This window comes from Taudactylus pleione, unplaced genomic scaffold, assembly GCF_031769625.1.
Source record: "Taudactylus pleione unplaced genomic scaffold, aTauple2 ptg000437l, whole genome shotgun sequence".
Classification (NCBI taxonomy): domain Eukaryota; kingdom Metazoa; phylum Chordata; class Amphibia; order Anura; family Myobatrachidae; genus Taudactylus; species Taudactylus pleione.
In genome coordinates, this window is record NW_028284839.1 from 4,222,010 (window position 1) to 4,246,924 (window position 24,915).

The following is a 24,915-nucleotide window of genomic DNA, read 5'->3' on the forward strand; positions in this document are numbered from 1 at the left end:
TGCTTCAGGTAGAGATTGAACTACAGTATATGTTTCTGGGGGAAGACGCACATCTCTCTCCCAATCCCCCTTGTTTCTGCCGTGAGGGCTCAAGATGGAGTCCATTAAAACCCATATAGGGTTGAAATGAATAAGGCACATTTTTAAAGGGTATGTAAAGTGATGGAATCCTTAACTGATGTCACATTAGTTACCTGTATACTCCAGGAGATGTGCAGAGGGGGATGCTGTTTAATGGTTCATTCTTGGGAGCATTTTTCTCAAAGTACACCTCCCATTACAGATAGGATGTGACACTACTATACAGTAGCATCAGTCTGCACCATTGCCTTACAGCACTACTTACCCCAAATGTCATTATCCTCTCAATACAATAGCATGAAAAACGTAGGAGTGCATGGTTTAGGAACTATTTGGAGGTGGGGTTTTACTGTACATGATTACAAACATAGAGTTCTAATTCCTATTCCTATTCATCCCCTGTAGTGTTTCCTCCTGTCATTGCACCCACCTCCCCTGTCTGAGCCACTCTGGTCCTAGGATTATCACTTTCATTATTCTGTACTTTTAGCTCCACCTCATTTATATCTTTATACTAAATGCTCATGTTCCTTAGTACCATGTAACCATTTGTTAGTTGGATAGTATTTATGTCTCATATCCCAGGTTAGTTTATTCATTATTCCATTTCATATGTGCGTCAACGATTTCCTCATGTGTAAATGAATAGGCTTTATTAGCATCTTGCTGGTCTGACTTAATTGTTAAATATACCAGCTGGGTTCTATATCACTATCCACCATATTGCGACCTATTGTGTTACTTTTAGCTATATAATTCAATAGATATTGTTATCATGTTCTCATGTATCCGATTATCCATTTTTTGGATTATTCCCATATGGTGTAAGTTATATATATATTATACATCTGATGCAGTTTTTATATTTAGTTTTTTTTGTACATAACTTATTTCATTATTAATTAATAACACATTCATTTATATACTTATTTTAGTTTTATACATATTATTTTTATTTTTTTTTACCTGATGCAGTTATTATATTTTTATGTTTTTATTTTTTTTTGTACATAACTTATTTAATGATTAATTAATAAAACATTCTTTTATATACTTATTTTAGTTTTAAACTTATTATTTTTATTTTTTACCTGATGATTAGACGGATCAGTTCCTATGCACCAATTTATGTGATCTAATACTTTGAATAAAACTGATAACTGATATAAATATTGCTAAATAAATTATTATAAGAAATCATATCTTTCTCCTTATAATTATTAAGATTATAGGTATATACAAGTATTCTATGTGTTATATGTTTATTACAATTTATTCTCTCTCAACTGTTTAACTTATATCCAATACCAGACCCTGACCCTATTATGTCATATTTTTGCCTGGACACTAGACTATAACTAATTAATTTAGCACAATATTGTGTTTTTGTGTATTGTATAAAGATTTGTTTATGGTTTGGATAACATTTGTTCAAATTATTCTGCAGTAGGAGTGTAGTGTGGCTCTAGGATAAATAAGATTGTTTTTAGCTGAGCATTAAGATGAGACACGGAAGGGTTAACTAGATTAATTAATTAGCCAATAACTCCTGCTTTGGTGCTACCTAAACTGTTCAACAGATGGAGGGGAGCAATCCAGCTTGAAAATGGCTACGGTTGGTAGCCGAAACGCGTTACTGTTCCCTCACATCCATCCTGGGCTTAGGCTTTTACACTGACCACCACTCGACTATTTGATGGGCTGATGCTACCTATTCTATCTCAGCCTAGATCTCAAGCAGCCAGGCGACTCTGGAGGTGAGAGCTGGCCGTGACCAGTGCCGGTACTTATGGTCAATATTTCCAGCTCCCTCCCCACTGCACCATCTATGGTACCCTCAATGCTCTAAGATTGGAATTCTGAGAGTCTCACGGCGGATCACCACATTCATGCCGCCTTCATCATTCTGAGACGTGAACTGCAAACTCCTTATGGTGGAACAACACAAAGGTCTTTATTCAATTTGAGGCGAAAAGACGTTATCGGCGATAATTTATCGCCGATGAAGTCATTTTCGCCTATTTTCAATATCCCCATATTCAATTACATTGACTTTTCGCCGGTGCAAAATATCAATGTTAAAAAACGGGGATTATTTTTTGCTAGCCTTTTTCTGGGGAAAAAAAGTGCAGAATTGGGGTTTAGGGGTGCAGGCTTAAAAAAAATTAGCCTGCACCCTTGGGAATGCCCCCTTAAAAGGATCTGTGTAAAAAAAAAAAAAGTTTATAGGGACAACCCAAAAAAAGTGTTCAATTTTGGGGTAAAAAAAAAAAAATGGGGAACACACTTCTAAACTAGCGTAATGGAGTCCAGAGGGGTTCCCTTATATGCGGCAGGTGTTTTCTTCATTGCACAAGTAGCGGCAGGTGCATTCTTGCAGGACTTAAAAATATGCTTGCACCCATTTTCAAGTACCCCAAATTTGTTGGGCATAGTTATTTATCCACAAAAAAACTTCTAAATGCTGTTCTGCATCACTTTCTTCAAAGCCGCATTTATGCACCTGCCGCGGCTATTACAAACCTTGACTTCCTTCAGCAGGCAATAACAGGGGTACCCGCAAAAATCCCCCATGTCTGGACATCTTTAGGGGGGTCCTAGGATTATTTCCCCTTTTTTTTTTTTAATATAGAGGATCCAAGTGTCGCCGGTTCCCGATTTTCAACTACTTTGAAATTGAATACGGGAAATAACGGGCATGCGTAAGATACTTTTCCGCCTGGAAAACAGGCGAAGGAGGCGAAAAGTCCAGCAGGCAAAAAAGTCTGGACTTTTCGCCTCAAATTGAATACAGGCCTGTATTGGAATTGCCTTTCCCTGCAGTGCTCTCCGCTCGCTATAAGGCACAGCCTTGGATTCAGGGTGTTAGTGAGTATTCACCACCATTATCCTATTGTGGATGTAAACAGCTATACAGGACTTTATTGCACAGTGGCTGTTATAGAAAGTGCAGACCGTCCTTTAGACTGCATAGTTCTCTTTAAATGTACCTTATATCGAGCTTTTCCAATATTTAATAATCAGTGGAGAGCTGTTGACTATACTTCCTTGAAACGATCTCCGGGGGAATTTCTTTTGAGTCATTTACTTGTATCAGCCATTGAGATACATATTCATTATTTGGATACATTACTGGTTAAGGATCTCTGGATGCTTTTTTATGTTTCCATTGACTTTTTATTCACTTTTTTATTTTGTGTATTCCTATAACAGTCTGATCAACTCTTTTATGTGCTGAATGAATTGCACAAATCCTATTGTTCATATCGTTCATGCTAATTAGGAATTATTGTGTATTTTTATTTTATTTAATCTCATTTAATTTATTGTGGTTTGTATGCTGCTATTTAGCTATATATTGAATTAATTATATTTTTTATGCATTTATTTGATATGTGTTGTACTGGTGTCCCAGCTTAAATATTAAGGCGCAGTATTCTATTGTTGTAATTTCACTCTAATTCCTATGGGACAGCAGTAACTATCAAGATGCATTGCTGCATATTGCAGTGATACATAATGATGTACAGTAACCATGTCGACACTCATAATTCCAACACTACAATGTCATAAATTAGTAATCGGCTGCCGGGGGGAGATTAGGGTTAGGCTTTCGGGAAGGAAGAGGGTGTTAGGCACTAGGAGGAGGGTTTGGGGCAAGGGGAGAAATACTGACTGGAATGCTTGAGCATCAGAGGTCCCCACCTGCCGGGACCCAGAAGAAGACACTGGAGCTGCCGTTGCCGGTGGGAGAAGGTACGTGACCACTGGGCCACTAGGGTCGGTTTGTCGTCATTTCATCCTGTCGACGTATTATCCGTGGAGACCTGATGAATTTCAACATGGTCATCACACCCCATATTTCCGGTCTCCGAGACCAGACCAACGGGGTCTATTTACGAAGCAGAGATTAACCTCTATGTGGGCGGACATTAGCTGTGCAAGTACATATCACTCTATCCTTTCACTAATGGCCCAAGGCTGTTGGAGCTATAGAGAAGACTCTCAGAGGAGCGTCGGCATGGGATGGGATGTGGTGTGATTTGTCAACAGTTATCACGCCTGTCCGCTCATACAGTTAATCTCCGCTTCATAAACAGGTCTCGGAGATCTGAAATATGAAATAGAGCAGGTGACAAGATCCCAGATACAACTCTGTAAATTTGCTCCTGGCCTATATGGAGACATAACATAATATTTATTTCAGATATATGGGGTAGATTCAATTGAGGGTACTTGGCTCGCAGTGATCCTCCCACCTGCGGGCCGAGTACCACGGATATTCTCCAATTGCACCGACTACCTGCATGTGCTGTTTGCCGGCAAACCCTATACACCATCCGAGACGGTTGCTAATCAAGGTAACCATTCACATATTATCAAGTTGTGAATAGAGTTATATATTGCAGCAACTGAAGCATCAAAGTAAAGGTTATTTAACCAACGACAACAACTATGTTACTTTTGAGCAGGATTATAGTTCTCCTTGGACCACATATTTTACTGGGAGGAATCCACCCTCAACTATGCTTTTATATAAAATTTAATCTCCTATATTCACTACCATTATATATTTGGGATTTTTTGGTTCATCAATTTTATTCATATATTCCACATATATATGTCCTTCTTTTTTTTTTTTTTTCTTTTTTTTTTTTTTATTTCATTCACTTTTAGTTAGATTTTTTTTTTAATACTTTTTCTGATTTTTTTTTTTTTACCTTTTTTTAATTATATATATTTTTTTTATCTATCTACATGTTGTTTATGAGAGAGAGAGCTTCCTGGCACTTGGGGAGAGATGGGGTTAATCCCCAAATAAAAAAAATATAGGAATAATTCTTTAATGGTGATCAGTGCACTCTAAGAGAAAATGAAGTTGTCGGCGCCATCTGTGTAGTCCCTTTTATTGCAAACAGGATTTTTATCAAAAATTGATGCGTGAAAGCTGGAAGTGTCCGAGGCGCTGTATAGAAGGGGATTACTTTTGCTGCTGCCTGGTGGACTCTAGGAATCAGAAAGATTATGGTATTTATTTATACTATAATAGGAGAGCCACCAGGAGATTATTTTGTATAAGCCGTAACAAACGTAACCCTTTATAATGTTTGGCTGTCGGACATTTAGAGAAGGTACTACAATAACACCTGTAATACCGGAGTGGGCAGTTACACTTCATCTAAAGGCGTTCGATGTTCTCAGATCTTCTACATATCTTTATTTACTTTCACTAATCATTCAAGATATTAAAATTGTACGATATGTATTGTATGGGGGAACCCTGCGTGCTTCAGTCCCGTGTTTATAGACTGCGTGCATCTGGGGAACCGGGGGAGGGGGGCGGCTTTAATAAATCCGTGAGTCCCAAGTATTTAGTCAGGCTGATTGTTTATGGCGCTGTATCCTAGAGGCTGCTCATTTGTCATCTGTGTGACTTTAGCTTGCACAACCTGTAGCTCAACTTTCATCAAGAAGCCCATGTTGTCTATGGAATGTGCAGGGCTTCCTCCTGTACTGAGGGTCCTGTGGCTACTCTGAACATTGACAGAATAAACCAGGCTCTATTTTGTTTTGTTCTTCCTTCTGTACAAAAGTACATATCAACACCTTCATATTAAAAGGTAAGTAATGACTGTGTGTGTGTGTGTATAGATAGATCTATTTATCTGTTGTTTTATCAAAATAATATACCCGTCTAGCACTAAAGCTGGATACACACCACCCAATTTCCCTCTAGATCTGACTGACTTTATTGCTTTTCAGAGCAAAGAACTGATCTCAAGAGCATCTGAATCTGAGTATACATACTAGCAAATTATCTTCACAATCCAAACAATTCTGTGTCCCTAAGCTCGTTTTTAAATTAAGTTTGGGTATAAATGTTGGACAGATGATCGAAAAATTCATACACACTAGGAAACGTGTGCGATATCTTCTCATCGTTTTCGACAAATGTCGTGCAGCTGGTCCGATCCATTAATCAGACCCCCTGGGTACAGCCTATACACTCTGAGATTGCCGGTACCAGCAGCCAATAATCGGTCATTGCACAGTGCATACCTAGCTTTACACTTTTGATGTTCTTCTTAGGAGATGTGACCTGGCAGGCGGGAGCTTTCTGCACCCAGTGTCTACCAACCGCAGAACCTGACTACTCCTGCCTTCCCTTGATGCCCGTCACTATAGCGCGGAAAAGCTCCGGGAATCAGCAGAACTTCGTTATAATGTTTTTTTTTTAGCATGAACCAGAAAAGTTTGTGTCTGCCGCTTTATTTCAGAGAACGCTGTTTCGGTAAAGTTGACACACGACTTATGCCATGGCAAGAAATTGAACTAAAGACGTTTGTTAGTAGCTGCGGAAAGCATTCTGCCCACTTCCATGGTCTCGTCAGTATAGCACAACATTTGTTAGTGTTTTGTAGCTCTGTCCCCCAGGGAACCGCCAGCAGTGTGCACAGTGTCAGCATATAGTCACTTTAGCATACACCAGCTAACCGTACCGCTAATTATCTCAGCTGTCTCTCCACATGCAGCCGGTACTGTTAGACGTCCCAGAGGGCCTAATTTGAAGCCCTGGCTTTTTTTTTTTTTTTTTTTAATTGGTATACGGTTGAACAATAATCAGGATTTCTTAGCATATGATGTATTTACCATGACTAGGATGTCTAATATAATAGTGTTTTGATAAGACGATGCTTCTTATTAACTTAGTGTTGTTCACTATCAGATTACTTCAAATGTATTGATATGTACATTCCCCTCCTGCATAGGTGCCAAATTTTAAGTGTGATTGGGGGAGCAGCTGGTCTCACATTGAGTATCGTCCCTGACAGCGAAGGCCGCCGGGACCTCCAGTTTTAATAGCATGATGACATCACGGCAGCAGCGCCGGCTGTCCGCTACATAATATTTGCCATCCTGAATGTTAAATGTTACAACGGGACTCCAGACAGATTGGGACTGTCCGTAGTATTCTCAGACAGGTGGTTACCTTAGCGACGCTGCCAGGAGTCGGGTAGGGATGCTGGACCAGGGAGCAGTGATCCAGTGCCTGATGCTTCATAGACGCAGGAGCCGATTTTACCAGATTTCAGTCACTCCCCCTGTTCCTTCCCTGGCTACTCCTCTGCCTCCTCCAACTTTTACTGACCACAACAATTATTCTTCCTTGTGTGGTGTTTTTGCCTCCCCTGGGAACCTCACCATTAGCTGTATTCAGCTGTGTCCAGGACTGGTCTGTAGTCAGGAACGCTGTAGGTGTTAAGGAAAGGCCGCAACTGTCTGTTAGTGGTGGGGTCCTGCTAAATAAAATTGGGACCACTACAAAAGTACTCTTCTTGTCTTGGGTGGGATGCAGTTCAGGCTTATATAAAGTAGAAACTCACTTTGTAAGGATCTTATTTTTATCTTAATGTTCTAATGTACTGTGGGTCTGATTCAGACCTGCTCGCGCTCGCAAGCGGGTCGATGGTGGCCCAGAGCGCATGCGCGGTTCCGTCGTGCGCATGCGCGAGACCCGGATAGCGACGGGCAATCAGTCCCTCCAGGTCTCGTTCCAAAGGGGGCGTGCTGTCGATGTTGCGTGACAGCACGCCCCCTTTGGTGGGCGGGCCGGGGGAGTGGCTGCCCAAACGGAGGCATTCCCATGTAAACGCCTCCGTCTGGGGCCGGCCCCACTGACATCACGAGTGATGTCAGTGGGAGAGATTTCGGCTCTGTTAGAGCCAAAATCTCTCTAGGGCTTGCGGCAACGAGACCCTACCACAAGGGACTCGTCGCAAGCCCGATGGTCGCGATGGTCTTGACCATCGCGACCATCTTCCTGGCCGCTCACAATAGCTGCGGGTGGTCACCCAAAGCTATGCAAGCGGCCAGGAGGCCGTTCAAAAAAAAAAAAAAAAAAAGCCCAGCCCTGATTCAGAGCGAGCGCTCTGTCAGAGCGTCTGGCTCTGAATCAGGGCCTGTATGTGCAGTGCGTTTACTGTCTTTATACAGGGAGTTTGGAAAGCTCTCCGCAGTGACTGTGTGCTAAGTGTGTGACAGTCCAAAATTCAAGTAGGGCGAGCGGCACCAACTACCAGTGAGACTCGGTCACATACAGATATACAAGTGTTGCATATCAAATGAATCAGAACAGACGCCCGCAGCTAAGTCTCATGGTATCTGGCACGCCGAGAGGGGCTTTTTGGCGCGACTGCAGCAAAGATGTGTAAAGACACATCATCTGTACTGTTACTGGATCTTCAGTACTATGGACCTGAGAATGATTAAAGACTACTACTTAGTTAAACATCACAAATATATACCGAACTCCTATAATTCTCCTGCTGACCGACGTTCTAGAGTATATTGTCTGTTGGTCAACTTTAAAATTGTACATTATCAGAAACAAATTGATAACCATATTAAATGCATAACCAGGCGTGTTGGCTGCCACTTAGTAAATCTAGCCGTAAGTGTAGGGTGGAGTCTCTGTCTCTACGTGGGAATAGATGGAAGAATGTTTTTGTGCACACGTGTGCAGCACACAAAAAATACAACTTGTGTCCAACTCTACAGCAGCCCCGAGACTCCGAGACTCACTACTTCTGTCCTCTATTAGCGCAAATACACAGCAATACACGGTTATGCAGCGCTAGCTTTATTTCCATCCAGCAAAGTATTGTTCCTAGATGGGGCACAGACCAAAAGGCCTTACATACGGGCACTTTAATGGGAATTGGGACCGTTGTGATGTGAATGTTGAGTTCTTACAAACCCCAATGTTTAAAAATAACAGTTTATGTAGATGGATGGTGTTGTTAAAGGGGGAGCTTATTTCGTTCAGTATATATGTGTTATATATATATATATATTCTTTGTGTGTGTTACAGCACCTGTGCGGCAGGGTTAGAGGGCACCAGGTGGTGTCTGTAACCAGCTGTAGCTATAAATGGCGGTCTGGAAAGTCCTCTTTAGTTTTACCACCGAAAACTGTAACTGCCTTTCTGTCGCAATTTAAGATTACAAAATATTTGTTACATCCAGTCTTTGCCGCATGAATATTCCTGGGGTTAATCTTTGTCATCCACCGTCATTAATAATAGATTTATTTTCTATATTTATACATGGCTGGAAAGAGTTGTGCTATAGATATTGTGTGATGGTATAGTTGCTGTTCCTTAGATCCGTACCATCATGGTAACGCTGATAAGTTCTACACGCCTTTGCTTTACTGACACTTTACCAGTGTACATTTTTATTATGTCGTTTACAATATGGTTAATCAACGTGTCTGTGTGTATATGTGTATCCATTTAATAATCTGGTGAGGTCTGTCCTGGCATGCACAGTGGGAACCCGTGCGCCATGCACATAAGAGGGTCGATGCCGCCATAGGGCTGCGTACAAAAAATCCACAAGTCTGTGGCGAGATAAGGGGGGTGGGTTGTGGTGCCGTTGGCTGCGTTTACAAATTGTTACAACGGTAAGTCCGACCGTCCTTGTGTCTACTTTAGTTGAACCTTAGGTGTGGTGTGCACTTGCACTACAGCGGAGGCAATGGCGGGGAAATGGGGGATGGGTGAATATAACGGGACTGGAAAGGGCGGAACAGCTGACCTGTAGGCCCAGACACAAATTATCTTTATATTACAAGCTGTATAACTAGCTTTACAAATGTCATTTATATGTCTGCTTCGTCCTGTTTGGAAAAATCTAATTTTTACCACGTATCCACTAGACGATATAATGAACGATATCGTTATCATTCAATCGTTCATTATATTGTGCAGTGAACATTGAGCCCATACTGACCGATATATCGTTCAGTGCTGCCACCCTCCCTCATCCCCGAACCTGCACAACTTGACGATATCGTCAGGTTGGACAGTAGGTTAAGGCGGTGAGCGTCGTCAGCGACCAGCGGGAGCGCACATCGCTGGTCGTTGACAGCATATCCTCTGCACGATGTAATGAACAATTGCATGATAACAATATCGTTCATGATATCGCCTAGTGGATACGCTCCATTTCACTGGTCTTTGCCGCACTAAGGGGGGTATTCAATTAGGCTGCGAAAAGTCGAAATCGACGATAAATTATCGCCGATGACATCATTTTCGCATGTTTCAATTATTCCCGTATTCAATTTCAAAGACTTTTCGCCGGTTCGAAAAAATTTTGGAAAATAAACGGGGATAAGTTTTCACCATGTTTTACATGGCGAAAACAAGTGCAGAATTGGGGTTTAGGGGTGCATGATTAAAAAAAATAGCCAGCACCCCTGGGATTAGCCCTAAAATGACCTGTGTCAAAAAAAGTAAAAAAAATAAAAATTAGGGACACCAAATAAATAATTTTAAGCTTGGGGTTAAAAAAAAAATAAAAAAATGGGTAACACGTTTTTAAATTACGAAATTAATTCAGGGGGGTTCCCCAAGTATGCGGCAGGTGTTTAAAAGAATGCGGGTGGTAGCGGCAGGTGCTTTTTTGAAGAATTTTCAGGCACTTTTCTCGAAATTTCCCATTTTTTTTTTTTCTTAGATCCAAATTCGCCGGGTCCCGTTTTTGCTCTTAAATTGAATACGGGGATAAAGCGGGCATGCGCCCGATACTTTATCCCCAGAAAAGCTCCGATGTGGAGCGAAAAGTCCAGCACGGACTTTTCGCTCCCATATTGAATATGGCTCAACGTGGTAACTGGGAACAGTGTTGCTGCTTGCTGTAAGGCTTAATGCTAACTACACGTTATGATGTTATGATGTTACAGTGTTTCTTGATAGGATCAAACTTGTTTGAATCAGTATTGCACATTTTGGTAAATTTTCCGTCGTCCTATGTGACACTGTCTTCTGACCACACTTACAGGCCACGCAGTCTGACTGTGTCCAATTTCACCACCTATGTGCGTGAGTGGAGAGAATATCTTACAGATGTCATAGTTTAATGTACTAAGCAGTGTTAGGATACATGATGAAATTAGATAAGGTACCAGCCAATCAGCTCCTGTCATGTCACAGGCTGTGTTTGAAAAATGACAGTTGGAAGCTGATTGGCTGGTACCTTGTCACTTTTCACTCTGTCTCCTAACACTGCTTAGTAAATAGTGAAAAGTGATAAAATGGAGAGTGATAAACCACCAGCCAATCAACTCCCAACTGTCATGTCACAGGCTGTGTTTGAAAAAATGACAGTTGGAAGCTGATTGGCTGGTGGTTTATCACTCCCCAGTTTATCACTTTTCAGAGCTTTAGTACATCTGGCCCTATAGACCCCTAACAGTTTAGCCAGGATACTGCACCTGCTTATTTCTGCAGTTAGGATAAAGAACGCAGTCCATCTCCTACAGTACATAAGGAGGGCTATAAAGTATGAATAACGCCTATTAGTATGCATTTACTCTTACTCACAAATATACTGTAAATATACTAAAATAAGTGTTTGAATGACTAGGTAATCTTCTGTTTTACCTGCCGTGCACCCAGCCTTCATACACTTGTTAGTGGTGCTAAGCTAGAACCACATGCTGGGCCCGATGCAGGGGTGCACGCTAATGGAACATAGCTAAGTGATTATTTATTACTGTGCATGCGCAAAATATTCTAAAAACTCTTACGGTGCATGTGTTACCCTATATGTACTCACAAATTTGTTATTATGTACAGGACCGCTGGTATCAGAGATGGCAAAGAAAACCATGGGCGTTCCTGGGCTGTGACTGGGAGGTGGTCTTAAGTGAACGGAAAAAAAAATCTAAAGTGGGAGTGTTGTGGGTGTGGTTATGGGAGTGTTGTGGGTGTGGTTATGGGAGTGTTGTGGGTGTGGTTATGGGAGTGTTGTGGGTGTGGTTATGGGAGTGTTGTGGGTGTGGTTATGGGAGTGTTGTGGGTGTGGTTATGGGAGTGTGTGGGTGTGGTTATGGGAGTGTGTGGGTGTGGTTATGGGAGTGTTTTGTGGGTGTGGTTATGGGAGTGTTTTGTGGGTGTGGTTATGGGAGTGTTTTGTGGGTGTGGTTATGGGAGTGTTTTGTGGGTGTGGTTATGGGAGTGTTGTGTGGTTATGGGAGTGTTGTGTGGGTGTGGTTATGGGAGTGTTGTGTGGGTGTGGTTATGGGAGTGTTGTGTGGGTGTGGTTATGGGAGTGTTGTGTGGGTGTGGTTATGGGAGTGTTGTGTGGGTGTGGTTATGGGAGTGTTGTGTGGGTGTGGTTATGGGAGTGTTGTGTGGGTGTGGTTATGGGAGTGTTGTGTGGGTGTGGTTATGGGAGTGTTGTGGTTATGGGAGTGTCCTGGGCGTGGTTATGGGTGAGTTTTCAGATGCATAGCCGTAGCCACAGAGGCCATGTCCTGACGGAGACACCACACCTGCCATAGAGCTGGTGCTTGCGTGTTTTGAATCACCGGCGGTGTTGCACCGCCCAGTAAAACTGAAAGTGGGTGTTTCAGTGCTTTATTATGTTATAGCCTTGGCGGTTACTCAAAAAGGCGAAGCGTCGATTGCGTGCACCTCTGAATCAGGACCTCTGTCTGAACTTACAGTAGAACATTAAATATGTAATACGCTGCTTTCCAGGTATTTTCTGATTTGAGTACAGAAGATACTTTACCACAGACGTCTATAGGCCTGATTCAGCAAGGAACACAGTTGCTAACAGGCACGCAATTGGTTGATTACTTCGCTTTGCGCATGTGTATGCATTGCAGTTCGTGTGTGCAAACTAACAATTGCGATGGGAACTGCGTTTGCAGAGGCTGCGCAGATCCATTGCAGAGTGAATGACAGGAAGTGCCCTTTGTGGGTGTTGATGGGTGAACGCAGGCGTGCCAGTGCGTTTCGACGCCGTTGCATGGGCGTGCATAAATAAGCCACTGTTACCTTCTGAGGCCTCCTAGCGTGCGCGGAAGTTGGCAATTCCTGAGTGAGGTCTGACCTGCCTTAACTATGCCTATGGGTCCGATGTTACCGATGCTTTCGCCATGTTGTCCTAGTATACGTATGTTAGTAAGGGGACGTGGGCGCCCTTATGTCAGGCTGCGATCGCAATGCGAATGCAAACATTTACATGTCACCGCTGATATTAGCAACTGCGGTGCTTGCGTATAAGCACAATTGCGATCCACCCTGAATCAGACCCTATGATCTTTTTATTAATATTGCCATGAAATGAAGATTGATGTTATTCAGGGCTGACCAAATCCCCAGATACCAGTAACCAGTATGCTAAAGAAAATTACTGCCACCAACCCAACCTTTTGGACGTCCTCGTCGCTGGCCCCAGCTGCAGTACTTTCTACATTTTTCAAATAAGTAAAAAAAAAAAAAAAGTTCAATTAAAAGTCGGGGGACACGAGGTCAAATTGTACTGAGGGTACATATAGAGTAATATATATTACACATCACCAATGATCAATATTGCGTTTATAAGTACATTGCTAGGTTTGCATGGCGGTCGCCGTGTCTGACGTGCTATCAGCCGCCGACTGTTAACCATTTTGTAAATGCCGTGTGTACCACAATTTATTTTCTACTTAGAATTTTTGGCTTCTACATTTTTTTGGAGAGGTTTGTCCAGGTCACATCACATTGCTTAATACTCCGTCAATCTAACGAGCACAACCTCTAACACCACGACAAATACTATAGATTGCTCTGCATCCGGGCCTGGCAGTGGTCCAAAATAGCAACAGGGGTGATCCGGTTACACAATTGACACAGTGGCCAGCAAGCTGTATTTGCAGTTCTTGTACTTCTTGTAAAACAAAGTGAAGTGTGTGCCGGCCGTCTATTCTCAGCACCGATCTGCAAGCAACACTTGTGTTACTTTACGTGCAATGTAAACAGAGGGTACCTGTGTAGGTGACATTAATCAGTGACACTTCACAGTAATGAGGACAATTAATTAACAGAGATTTTCTTCCTCCTTGACCATAGCGGTCTTTACACTAATCCTCCACTAGAAGACTCGGTACATTCCCCCGTAGTTGATAATGAGTTGCTGAGTGCATCCAGTTCAGTTGGTTGGCTTCTTAATTGACTTAGAGAGGCATTCCTGCCACAGTATCACTAGAGGTGCTGTAAGCTCTGTACTCCAGAGGTCGCCTATCCAAGAAGAGACAACTAGCAGTAAGAGCTGGGAGGCATGCAAGACAGCAGAGGACCCCAGCAGCTCAGAGACAGACCTCTCAATGTGCCTTTCCCGGGGATTTTTACAGTCCGTACGTGAATCATTCTTGCAAATCGGCTTTACTTGAGTAGATTTTTTTTTTTTTTGTGATTTTCATCACTAGAGGTTTGTTGCATCATTTTTCGCTCTTTTTTTGTTTTGTTTTAGTTTTTTTTTACTCCCCCCACCTTAATGGAACTACAGTTTTATATTAAACAACGTAAAGATGTGACCCGGAATGTGTTGCGATTGGTTTGGAAGGAGATTAAAGGCATTCTTTTTTTTCTTCTGAAGATAAGATAGGGATTTATAATATCCGTAGCCTCCTGGTTTACGTTGTTATCGCCTTCCAGTAATAAAATCAAAATAGTCTTTTTTTTTTTTAGGCTTGCTATTGTGCAGTAGCTAGCCATAAGGCAGGAAGCCGTCGCACAGCAACGCCCCGAGAAGGTACCAAACGGACTGGAAAGTCTGCGGGACAATAACTCATCATGCAGGTCTCCTTTGCTTGTTCGGAGCACGGCTTAAAAAGTCGGAGCGCAGAAGATCGGCTCAACCGGCAGAATGTCAGTAGCCCGGCCCTTGGGGCTCGGACGAGATTCCGAGCTGTGGCTATAGTCGCCCGGAGCCTGGGACATCTGTCTGTGCAGAATGTTCCAACCCCTACGGAATCCAGCTTGCGTCAGCCAGGAATGAAGTATAGGTATGAGGTGGGGTGGCCTATATCATAACCGTCTTCATTCATTCATACATTTGTTTGTGTGCTAGTGATGCAAGTTTCATTATGTACAGTACCCGATCTTGCCTTGTCCTGGGGTCATATATTATTTTCCAGACATTCTCTAGCACTGTAAGCATTCTGCTATTGCTCTAAATAGACATTCCACATTCTGTGTGTTACATTGCAAACACTGTTCCAAAAACACAAGTAACAGAATGCAGATAGTGAAGATTAGTGGAAAAAGATGTAATTGGCAATTGCGGGATTCCTGACGCCTTATGATTAGAGATTGGGTTGCGTTTGAGTACAGATGCTCAAGTCTGTTTTAGTAGGTGATAAATCCTTATTGTATCAAAGTTTAGAGAACTTATAAGTGAGCATCAAGGTTACAGTATATTCTAGTAGCTGTTACATGTATCTGAAAATTGCAATCTTTAAGTAACAGTTGAAATATTAAACTATTTATTTTTTAGAAGTGCTATAGGCTCAAAATATTCATAGTAACGTGCGTATGTGTATACCCAAACCAAAAAAAAAATATACATATAAATTAAATAGATAGACGCACACATATAGGGGATTATTTACTAAAGTGCTGGTTTTTAGAAGTGGAGATGTTGTCCATAGGAACCAGTCGGATTCTAGCTATTATCTTCTAGATTAGTAGGTGCTAGATAGATAAGTAGAATCTGGTTGCTATAGGTAACATCACTTCTAAAAAACCTGCACTTTAGTACATATACCCCATAATATGTATATATAATGTATGAATGTTTGTTAAGATTACCATAGCAACAATCAATAGCAAGCAAAAAAGCATGTCTTTATATGACCCAAAGTATCATTTTACCAATATCTGTTATGACCCCAGAGATTAAATCACAATATCCTTGGTGTAGAATGTATTATGTTACCTTCAGTTTTACTGAACTGATGAAATAAGTAATTTCTTTATCACATAGAATTGTATTGATTTTAAAAGAAGACACAAGGGAAAGTCCTCTTCACTGTCCTTGCATGCAGCAGCATCACATCAATTTTCTACGGGAGCAGAGAATAATCGGTTCTACTTCTAACGACTGTAGTATCCAGAAAAGTGTACGTTGTGTGTGTGCCTGTGAGGTTCATAGAGCATCTGTCATCGCTGCACTTGTTCATGTTTTAGAATTTAGTTGTCATCACTTCTGTGTCTTGCAGTAGGTGCTATTCTCCGATTCTCCTGTCCCTGTCATTGATGCAGATGTAAATTCTGCTTTGGATACTCTGTGCAAATTATAGCACATAAGTCTGAGAGAACTAAGAAGACCCCATCACATCTGCTCATGTTTTATGCCTGAAGGACATAATTAAACTCCTCAGACAACATGTGTAAGGAAACAAGCTTTTCCTCTCATTCAACCTCTGGCAGCTTTGCAAGAAAAAAGGGGATTGGATGGTGTAATCTGATGGTTCAGTCTAATACTTTTGATAGACATAATAACTAGCATCTGTTGTTGCAAAACTCACTTTATGTTCTGAGTATGTGTGAATTTGTTCATTGGTATCCAAGGGAATGTGGTCTTGGTGCATTAGAGGGAGATGTATGGATTGGGTAAGGGATGACGACACTTTGTATCCTTCCACCCCCTAGTGCCTAACTATCCCCCTAACCCCACTACTTACCATCAAGGTACCAGCATCCCGACAATCAGAATTTCAACTGCATCCCAGGTTTATCAAATCTTGGAGAGAGATAGTGAAGAGGTTGCTCCTAGCAACCAATCAGCTTCTAACTGCCCATCGCAGCCTGAGCTTTGGCAACTTCACCACACTATCTCTCTGCAATGCGTGATAATTCTCCCTTCCCCCTAGTTTGGTAATGAGATCATGGAGGGTACTGCACTGTGAATTTCAAGCAATGCACAGAATCTAGGTAGCTATTTTTTATTATTATCCATGTAGAGAAGCCCCCAGAAAGGGTCACATTTACCGTTATTGTATCCCAGAGGTGGGCAATTATTTCAGCTGGGGCGGCACTTAACCATGCTTACCGACTTTGCTGGTCGGCACAGAGGGGGCGTGGCGCCTGGAAAAGTGGGCTGTGCAGGGAGCATGGTGGCATGGTTGTGTCATCGAGGCCCCCCCCCTCCGCTATACAATAGTGAGAATAGAGGCATTGAAAAGCCGGGCGGTACTAAGATGACTCAATTCAGCGCGTATCACGTCAGCCCCCCATGTACTGCTCACTTGTGCTCTGTAAGTGGCTGAGGGGGTGGAGGGAGACTTGTCCACTTTTCCGGGTGGTGGGGAGCGCCACTTAATTGTCGGGAGCCTCCCACCCATTCTGGAAGAGTAGGCAAGTATGCAATAAACAGGTTTTAGTAAACTGTTGAGGACTGCATGTAAAATATTTTATATTTGCAGTACTTTTGTAATAAAATTGTAATGGTTTTCGTTGGAAGAACGATTCATGTATTTTCAACACAAATTTCCAATAATGCTATAAAATAAATATATTTAAAAAAAAAATTACATATATTTCTTGAACAACCACTATACAGTACAGAGAGCATACTAGTGACTGCCATACAATACAGATAGTATACTAGTGACTGTCTTACAATACAGAGAGCATCATAGTGACCGCCATACAGTACAAAGAACATACTACTGACTGTCATACAGTACAGAGAGCATACTAGTAACTGCCATACCATACAGAGAGCATCATAGTGACCACCATACAGTACACAGAGCATACTAGTAACTGACAGCCAATGTGAAAGTGCTGTATCCGAAAAAAGCACTCTCTGTATTGTATATTTTCACTTAAAAAAAAGAGGCTGCCTCTTCCCTAGCTGAGATACAGGGAGGAGATGCTGTAGGAAGGATTATAAACTTGTGTTGAGTATATCTGCTTATCTGTTTATTAATCAATGTAGTTGTCTGTCAACTGGTTTTGCCAGCCGAATCCAGTCCCTAATTGGCATACTTACTGTAGGCCTCTTGCCACCGAGTTCAGATACGATCTATGGTAACTATTACTTCTGCTTTGTATATGGATGATATAGAAAGGAGTTTATGATGTAATTATAACGGCGCTGTTATTATAGATTGTAAGCAGAGGCGATTCCCGCCTTGTCTGTCTGTTATTACCCATACAATGGAATATGCTGGCACTATATAAATTAATATCTGTAGCATTGTATTCAAAGGAGAAGAAAGTCTTGTAAAATCTATCTGTCCACTACACACAGTGGATGCAGGCTTCATGATTACTGTACTGATAATGAGCCTATCAGCGGGCTAAGCACGTGTGACCTCACAGTGGCACAGTCAGCCACGTCACTAGTCCCGGATATAATAATGGGCTGCGTTCTCATGAATATTGGCGACTCCTCTGTGTGTTTGCAGCCGGTACCCTCTTTCCTTATATATTCAATGGTGTATGGTTAGAAGTTTTGATTAAATAGCCAATGCCTCATGCCATTAATAATATTATATAACGTCTTGGCTCACTGAGAGACCGAGGGGTCCAGTAAGATGATTGCTAGATATTCTTTTTTAAATTAGTCTGTAGAAAAAAAAAATGTAAATAAAAATTGGAGGTTAATATCAGTTGTAAACCGGTTAAATGCCAAGTTTTTGCCTTTTATATGGTTGAACACAATCTGGGGATTCTATAAGATTTTGTCATAGTTTGGCAGGGCGTTCATGCTATGGGAATATGGGATTTCTCATACACTAGGTCACTAGTTATTATTCATTTATACACTTTTGGCAATCGGGATCAAATAAGTTAACTTTTATTCCTCTACATGTGGAAAAGAATAAGAATAACTTAAAATGTAGTATTTGGGGGTGGTCAGACTATGGTGAAATGGAATCTGGTGTTTTACCTGCTTTGAACCTTTCACCTGATCCACAGCTCTCAGAAGCTTCACACTATAGACACAGTGCTACTGTATAGTGTTACCACATGTCTTACACCGTCAGTGCTGTAGTCCGTGCCCCTTCTCTATTGTATGCTTCCTTCATAGGAATGGTACAAAAGGGTGGGGTGCTAACAACGCTCTGTCTGAATTGGGTGGGTGGTATTAATATACGGAAGAACATTATGGTACCTGTACACTTGGAGGCTTCACAAAGCCAACTTATCTCTGAAAGATCACGCATGACACCAGTACATAGTAACAGTCATGATAGTTTCAGCTTTGACTGGAGTTGTGGTATGTATAATATATATATATATATATAATATAATGTGTGTGTATATAATATAATGTATGTGTGTGTGTATATATATATATATAATATAATGTGTGTATGATATATATATATTACGTGTATATAATATATATATATATATATATATATATATATATATATATATATTGTATAGTGTATAATATATATTTACCTTTTTTCCTTTGTATTTTGTGTCCTATCTGATAAATGAAAGCCTTTAAGTGGCAATAGGTTTTCCATGCATGACGAAACTTACGCTTCAGTGTTATTTGTGAACTCTGAACTTTTTATAGTTAATATCTGTACAAATGGGATAAGTTTTACGTTACTAATTGGTGAATGTCATGCTACAGCACCACCTTTAATAATATTTTAGTTATAGAAGTTTTGTTTTGTTGCTATTTTGTGCGTATTCTTTACACCCGCTACAGTACGTGATACAAATAAATATGGATCGCTTAAACCACATATTGTTTTATATTCTGCAGTATAATGTTTCCAGTAACACATATGCTTGTTTTTTTTTTAGGAACCTAGGCAAATCCGGCCTACGAGTATCATGCCTCGGCTTAGGTAAGTAAATATGTTTTCTAATATACTTGTGTTTACAATGTCTACTTTTGTTTCATGTTCTCTGTTGGGCATTGCATGGCTTTTATAGCATTTGAGGTAATAGAGGATGTTCTAGAAAGTGGTGAGTTTTTGTTTTTTGTAATTCTTTTTGCTTTATCATGCCTTGTAGAGAGGAGCGTCCTATGCTGGACATGCAATCTTCCTGTACAGGCTATTATTAAACTTCATTTTGTGATTTCCTGATACTTTGTTTGGTCTTTCACATTCTGATGCTTCCCGAGCTGGGGTATTAGGCCATGCTCCAACCAGTCTTTCTGAGAGGATAGCTCTCACACAGGAATAAGGTTGTCTGAAGTGTTTGAGGAGGCAATAATGTGCAATAGCTCTGTAGGAAACCTAAATTCTACAAACTTGGTAACATCATTTTAGTGGTCTGAACAATGCCTGCAACAGGAATGTTATACAGGTTGAGTCTCCCATATCCAAAATGCTTGGGACCAGGGGTATTTTGGATATCGGAATATTCCGTATTTTGGAATAATTGCATATTATAATGAAATGTCTTGGAAATGGGACCCAAATATACACACAGAATGCATTTATGTGTTATATACACCTTATACACACAGCCTGCAGGTAATTTTAGACAATATTTTTTATAATTTTGTGCATCAAAAAAAGTTTGTGTGCATACATGAAATTCATTTATGTTTCATATACACCTTATACACACAGCCTGAAGGTTATTTTATACAATCTTTTTAATATATGTGCCTTAGACAAAGTTTATGTACATTAAACCATCAAAAAGCAAAGGTTTCATTATCTCGGTCATGCTGAAAATATTCCGTATTTCGGAATATTCCGTATTTCGGAATATTTGGATATGGGAGACTCAACCTGTAATACAATAACGTACACTACCAATTAAAAGGGGCTTCTGCATACTTCTAAAATTTTCACAAAATACCATTGCAGATAGAGCATTAAATATTAAAATACTTTATCTGGTTATAGTCTCAATGATGCAGTTAGCAACACTCCACATTAGAATTTTTTTATTTATTTAAATAGCAAGTTAAGTACCTTTTTTTTATCTGATCAGTATTCTTACCTGCACTCCCACAAGACATAGGACCTCATTCAGACCCGCTCGTGAGCGCCTATGCGCTCGCAAGCGTGTCGATGGTGGGGCACTGTGCACGCGCCGTGTGCGCACGGTGCATGCACAAGCCCCGGAGCGCGAGAGAAATTCTCTCACTCCGGGGCTCGCTACAAAAGGGGCGGCTGTCGATGTTGATCGACAGCTCGCCCCGTTTTGTAGGCGTGGCGGTGGAGTGGCCAGACAAACGGAGGCGTTCCTGAAGGAATGTCTGCCGTTTGTAGGCGGCCCTACTGACATCACCAGTGATGTCAGTAGGGAGCTTCCTGCTCTTTTAGAGCAGGAAGCTGCCTGAGGCTTGCGGTAGACGAGACCCTAAGCAAAGGGTCTCGTCGCAAGCCGCGATGGTCGAGACCATCGCGACCATCACCTAGTCACTCGCTAAAGCTGTGGGTGGTAACCCACAGCTTAGCGAGCGGCCAGCAGGTCGTCTTTCAAATGAAAAGCGGCCGCCCTCAGTCAGAGCGAGCTCTCGCATTTTGCGAGCGGCTCTGAATGAGGTCCATAATCTTCTTTTCAAAGTCTCTCTGGCTTCTCAAATAAACCTGGCTACCAGTCACTATAAGTCTGCCACACAGACACAGGCTTAAAGCACCCCACAGCCTCCTGGTACTAAAGTGGAAGAACTTCGCAACAAAATATTTAAAAAAAAAAAAAAAACTTTAAGCGCTTAAACTTTAATGGCTGGCCACATATAGTTTATGGCTGTTTGAAAAAAACTAAAACGTGTGTGTATATATATTATAATGTAATCGCCATCAGTTTGTGTCTTTGTAACTGAGCCTTTATGAATTTGATTTGACCTTGGTGTATGCCAAGGATCCAGTTGAAACATGCAATTGACATTATAACATCTGTGTCTTAAAGGAACATGGGTGACGTTTGGAGGGCAGATCACGGATGAGGTAAGACAGACGTTGTGTTTATAAATAACAGTAATTGTGACTTACTGGATGCTGTGACGACTTTCATAAGGTGTTTTTTTCATCCCATCTGTCTGCTTTTCATCAGGCTCATCTATATTTAGCCTCGGCTGACAGGGGGGGGTATATGCTTAGGTTTAAAGATGTCAGCAGATTTTCATCAATAACTTTTTTTTGTTTGTTCGTTTAGTTGTTGTCTTAGTTTTTACAAACCTAATACGTCACCTTGTAACAATACTCTTCACTACTTCTATTAAGTATGTATTTTTGTTACACAGATTCTGAAAATCCTTAATGGTTAATTAGTAGACACATTTACTTACATGCTTCTTGCCCTGTTACGGCACCCACTCCCACCAACCGTCGGATGGCTTTTGGGCATTACGTGCAGAGCACGGTTGAGTTTGTACAGTATTAATTTTAAATATGTTCTATGCTATTTATGTGATTGTAACCGTTACTAGAAACCTTCAGGGTCTAATCTATGTTAAGGAAAGTTGTGACCTTGACTTCAAGCACCCCAGGGTACGGGTCTAAATGATATTAAATATTTTGTTCAGTGACTTGTAAATTATGAGTTCAGTTATTACAGTGTTTAAAAAAATCGTATGTAATGTGGCAAAGTATCTTGCCATGAAAGTTGGGCTAACATGTAATTTTTTTCAAATAAATATATATATATTACTGTGTGTGTGTATGTATGTATGTATATATATATATACATACATACATATGTATAGTAATATTTTGCAGCATTTTTCCACACCTGCCTAAAACTTTTACAAAGTAAGAATGCTTTTAAAAATAGAAGTTTATAATAGTTTATCAGTTAACAAAATGCTAAGTGGATGAACGGAAGAGAAATCTAAATCAAATCAATATTTGGTGTTACCACCTTTTGCCTTCAAAACAGCATCAATTCTTCTAGGTACACTTGCACAAAGTCAGGGATTTTGTAGGATTATAGTCAGTTGTATGATTAACCAATCATACCAAACAGGTGATAATGATTATCAGTTCATATGTAGGTTAAAACAGAGTTATTAACTAAAACAGAAACAGCTTTGTAGGAGGCTTAAAACCGGGTGAGGAACAGCCAAACTCTGCTTCAAAAGTGAAGTTGTGGAGGACAGTTTCATGTCATAGGTCATACACCATGGCAAGACTGAGCACAGCAACAAGAGACAAGGTAGTTATACTGCATCTGCAAGGTCTCTCCCAGGCAAAGATTTCAAAGCAAACTGGGGTTTCGAGATGCACAAAGAAACACCCAACGTTGAGGACCGTAGACGCAGTGGTCGGCCAAGGAAACTTAGTTCATCAGATGAAAGACACATCATGCTTCTCTTCCAAATTGAAAGATGTCCATCAGTGTTATCAGCTCAGAACTGGCAGAAACCAGTAGGACGCAAGTCTGGCTGGAACTGGTCATCATGGAAGAATTGCGGCCAAAAAACCATACCTCCGATGTGGAAACAAGGCCAAGCAACTGAACTATGCACGAAAACATAGGAACTGTTGTGCAGAAAAATGGCAGCAGGTGCTCTGGACCGATGAGTCCAAATTTTAAATATTTGGCTGTAACATAAGGCAGTTTGTTGCCGAGGGGCTGGAGAGCGGTACAATAATGAGTGTCGGCAGGCAACAGTGAAGCATGGTGGAGGTTCCTTGCAAGTTTGGGACTGCATTTTAAGAAATGGATTTGGGGATTTGGTTAGGATTAATGGTGTCCTCAATGCTGAGAAATACAGGCAGGTACTTATACATCATGCAATACCATCATGGAGGCATCTGATTTGGCTCCAAATTTATTCTGTAGCAGGAAAACGACCCCAAACATACAGCCAATGTCATTAAGAACTTTCTTTTTTTTTCAAAAATCTTTTATTATTTTCAAGAAATAATGATAGGAAAATACAAAATGCAAAAATATTGAGATGTGTATTACATTGAATCAATAAGTCTGGATTACAGAGTATAGTAATTCCCTGCAAAGTATCGCAATATACAGTAGACATAATGTTAGCAGGGAGACAAACCAAAAACAATATACACAACCCAACAATATCAAAGAGAAAATGAAAAATATGATAAAATTATAATAGAAAATAAAATAAGTAAATCAAAGAATAACTTAATGAGACCAGAGTGCACTGAAAAAAAAGGATTCTAAACAGATATAAGTGAATATATTTTCGCTAATAATATCCAATGAGCTTCAAATCATGATACAGAAGTAACTCTCAACTAAGTCAGATTGCGAGTCAGAAACCAAGAGGTTGTTTAAAATACTTTCAATATATTGGTTTGGGTAGAGGAGTCCAGTGATTCCACAATGGGCTCCATTTTTTATAAAACGAAGCCACACCCTCTTCAAGAGCCGGAAACTAGGCTTGCCTATCAATAGGAGGAGTGGAAGATGTCTAATTACACAAGATAACTTTTTTGGCAATTGTAATGATAATAGTCAATAAAGGTAGTAATGACTTTTCCTGCAACCCCAATTGCCATTTAGAAAAATCAGCACATAGTAAAACAGGGGGATCTATTGAGAAATGACAGTGAAAAATAGAATTAATATACTTAATTGCTTTACCCTGAAACTTTTGACTCTTGGGGCATAGCCAAAAGTTATGATACGTCGCATTAGGGCGCTTACATTTCAAACAATCCCCCGACTCCTCTGAAACCATCTGTCGCCTACGAGCTTGAGAGATTTAAACACGGTGAATGGTTTGTATATGTACTTCCTGTAACCAGAAGCAACGTAGATATCTCAACGGAGAATCCTACTGGAGCAAGAGACAATCAGAAGATTCAATAGAGGGAATATCATGTTTCCATGACGCCACAGTTTGTCTCCATATCCGAGAAGGCGTCTGTCTCAGCAATTCTGAACATAAAAATGTTGTTTTGTATGGATATAATACAATAAATGCTTACAACGAATGAATGAAGTCTGGGGATTCCAACTTCTGCAATTGTTTTAATACTGTTTTAGCATAATGGGTAGCTTGCAAATGCATAAAAAACTGTCTGTGGGATTTGACAATTTTCATGTAATGTGGTAAATGAAAGAACATCAC

General features: G+C 40.7%; 1 protein-coding gene across 10 annotated transcripts in view; it reads left to right on the plus strand.

Annotated features, from left to right (window-relative positions):
- The window catches only part of KCNAB2 (potassium voltage-gated channel subfamily A regulatory beta subunit 2), a 244,950-nt gene that overhangs the window by 163,833 nt on the left and 56,202 nt on the right, over positions 1 to 24,915 (plus strand). For 7 of the 10 annotated variants that reach the window (XM_088447733.1, XM_088447738.1, XM_088447737.1 and 4 more), the window contains 2 exons: positions 19,701 to 19,744; positions 21,774 to 21,811. In XM_088447733.1, coding sequence (XP_088303859.1) covers positions 19,701 to 19,744; positions 21,774 to 21,811 — 82 coding nt within the window. Of the gene's footprint in view, positions 1 to 14,714; positions 14,927 to 19,700; positions 19,745 to 21,773; positions 21,812 to 24,915 lie in introns of those variants that run through there. The other 3 variants (XR_015869848.1, XM_088447731.1, XM_088447732.1) reach the window with 1 other exon arrangement.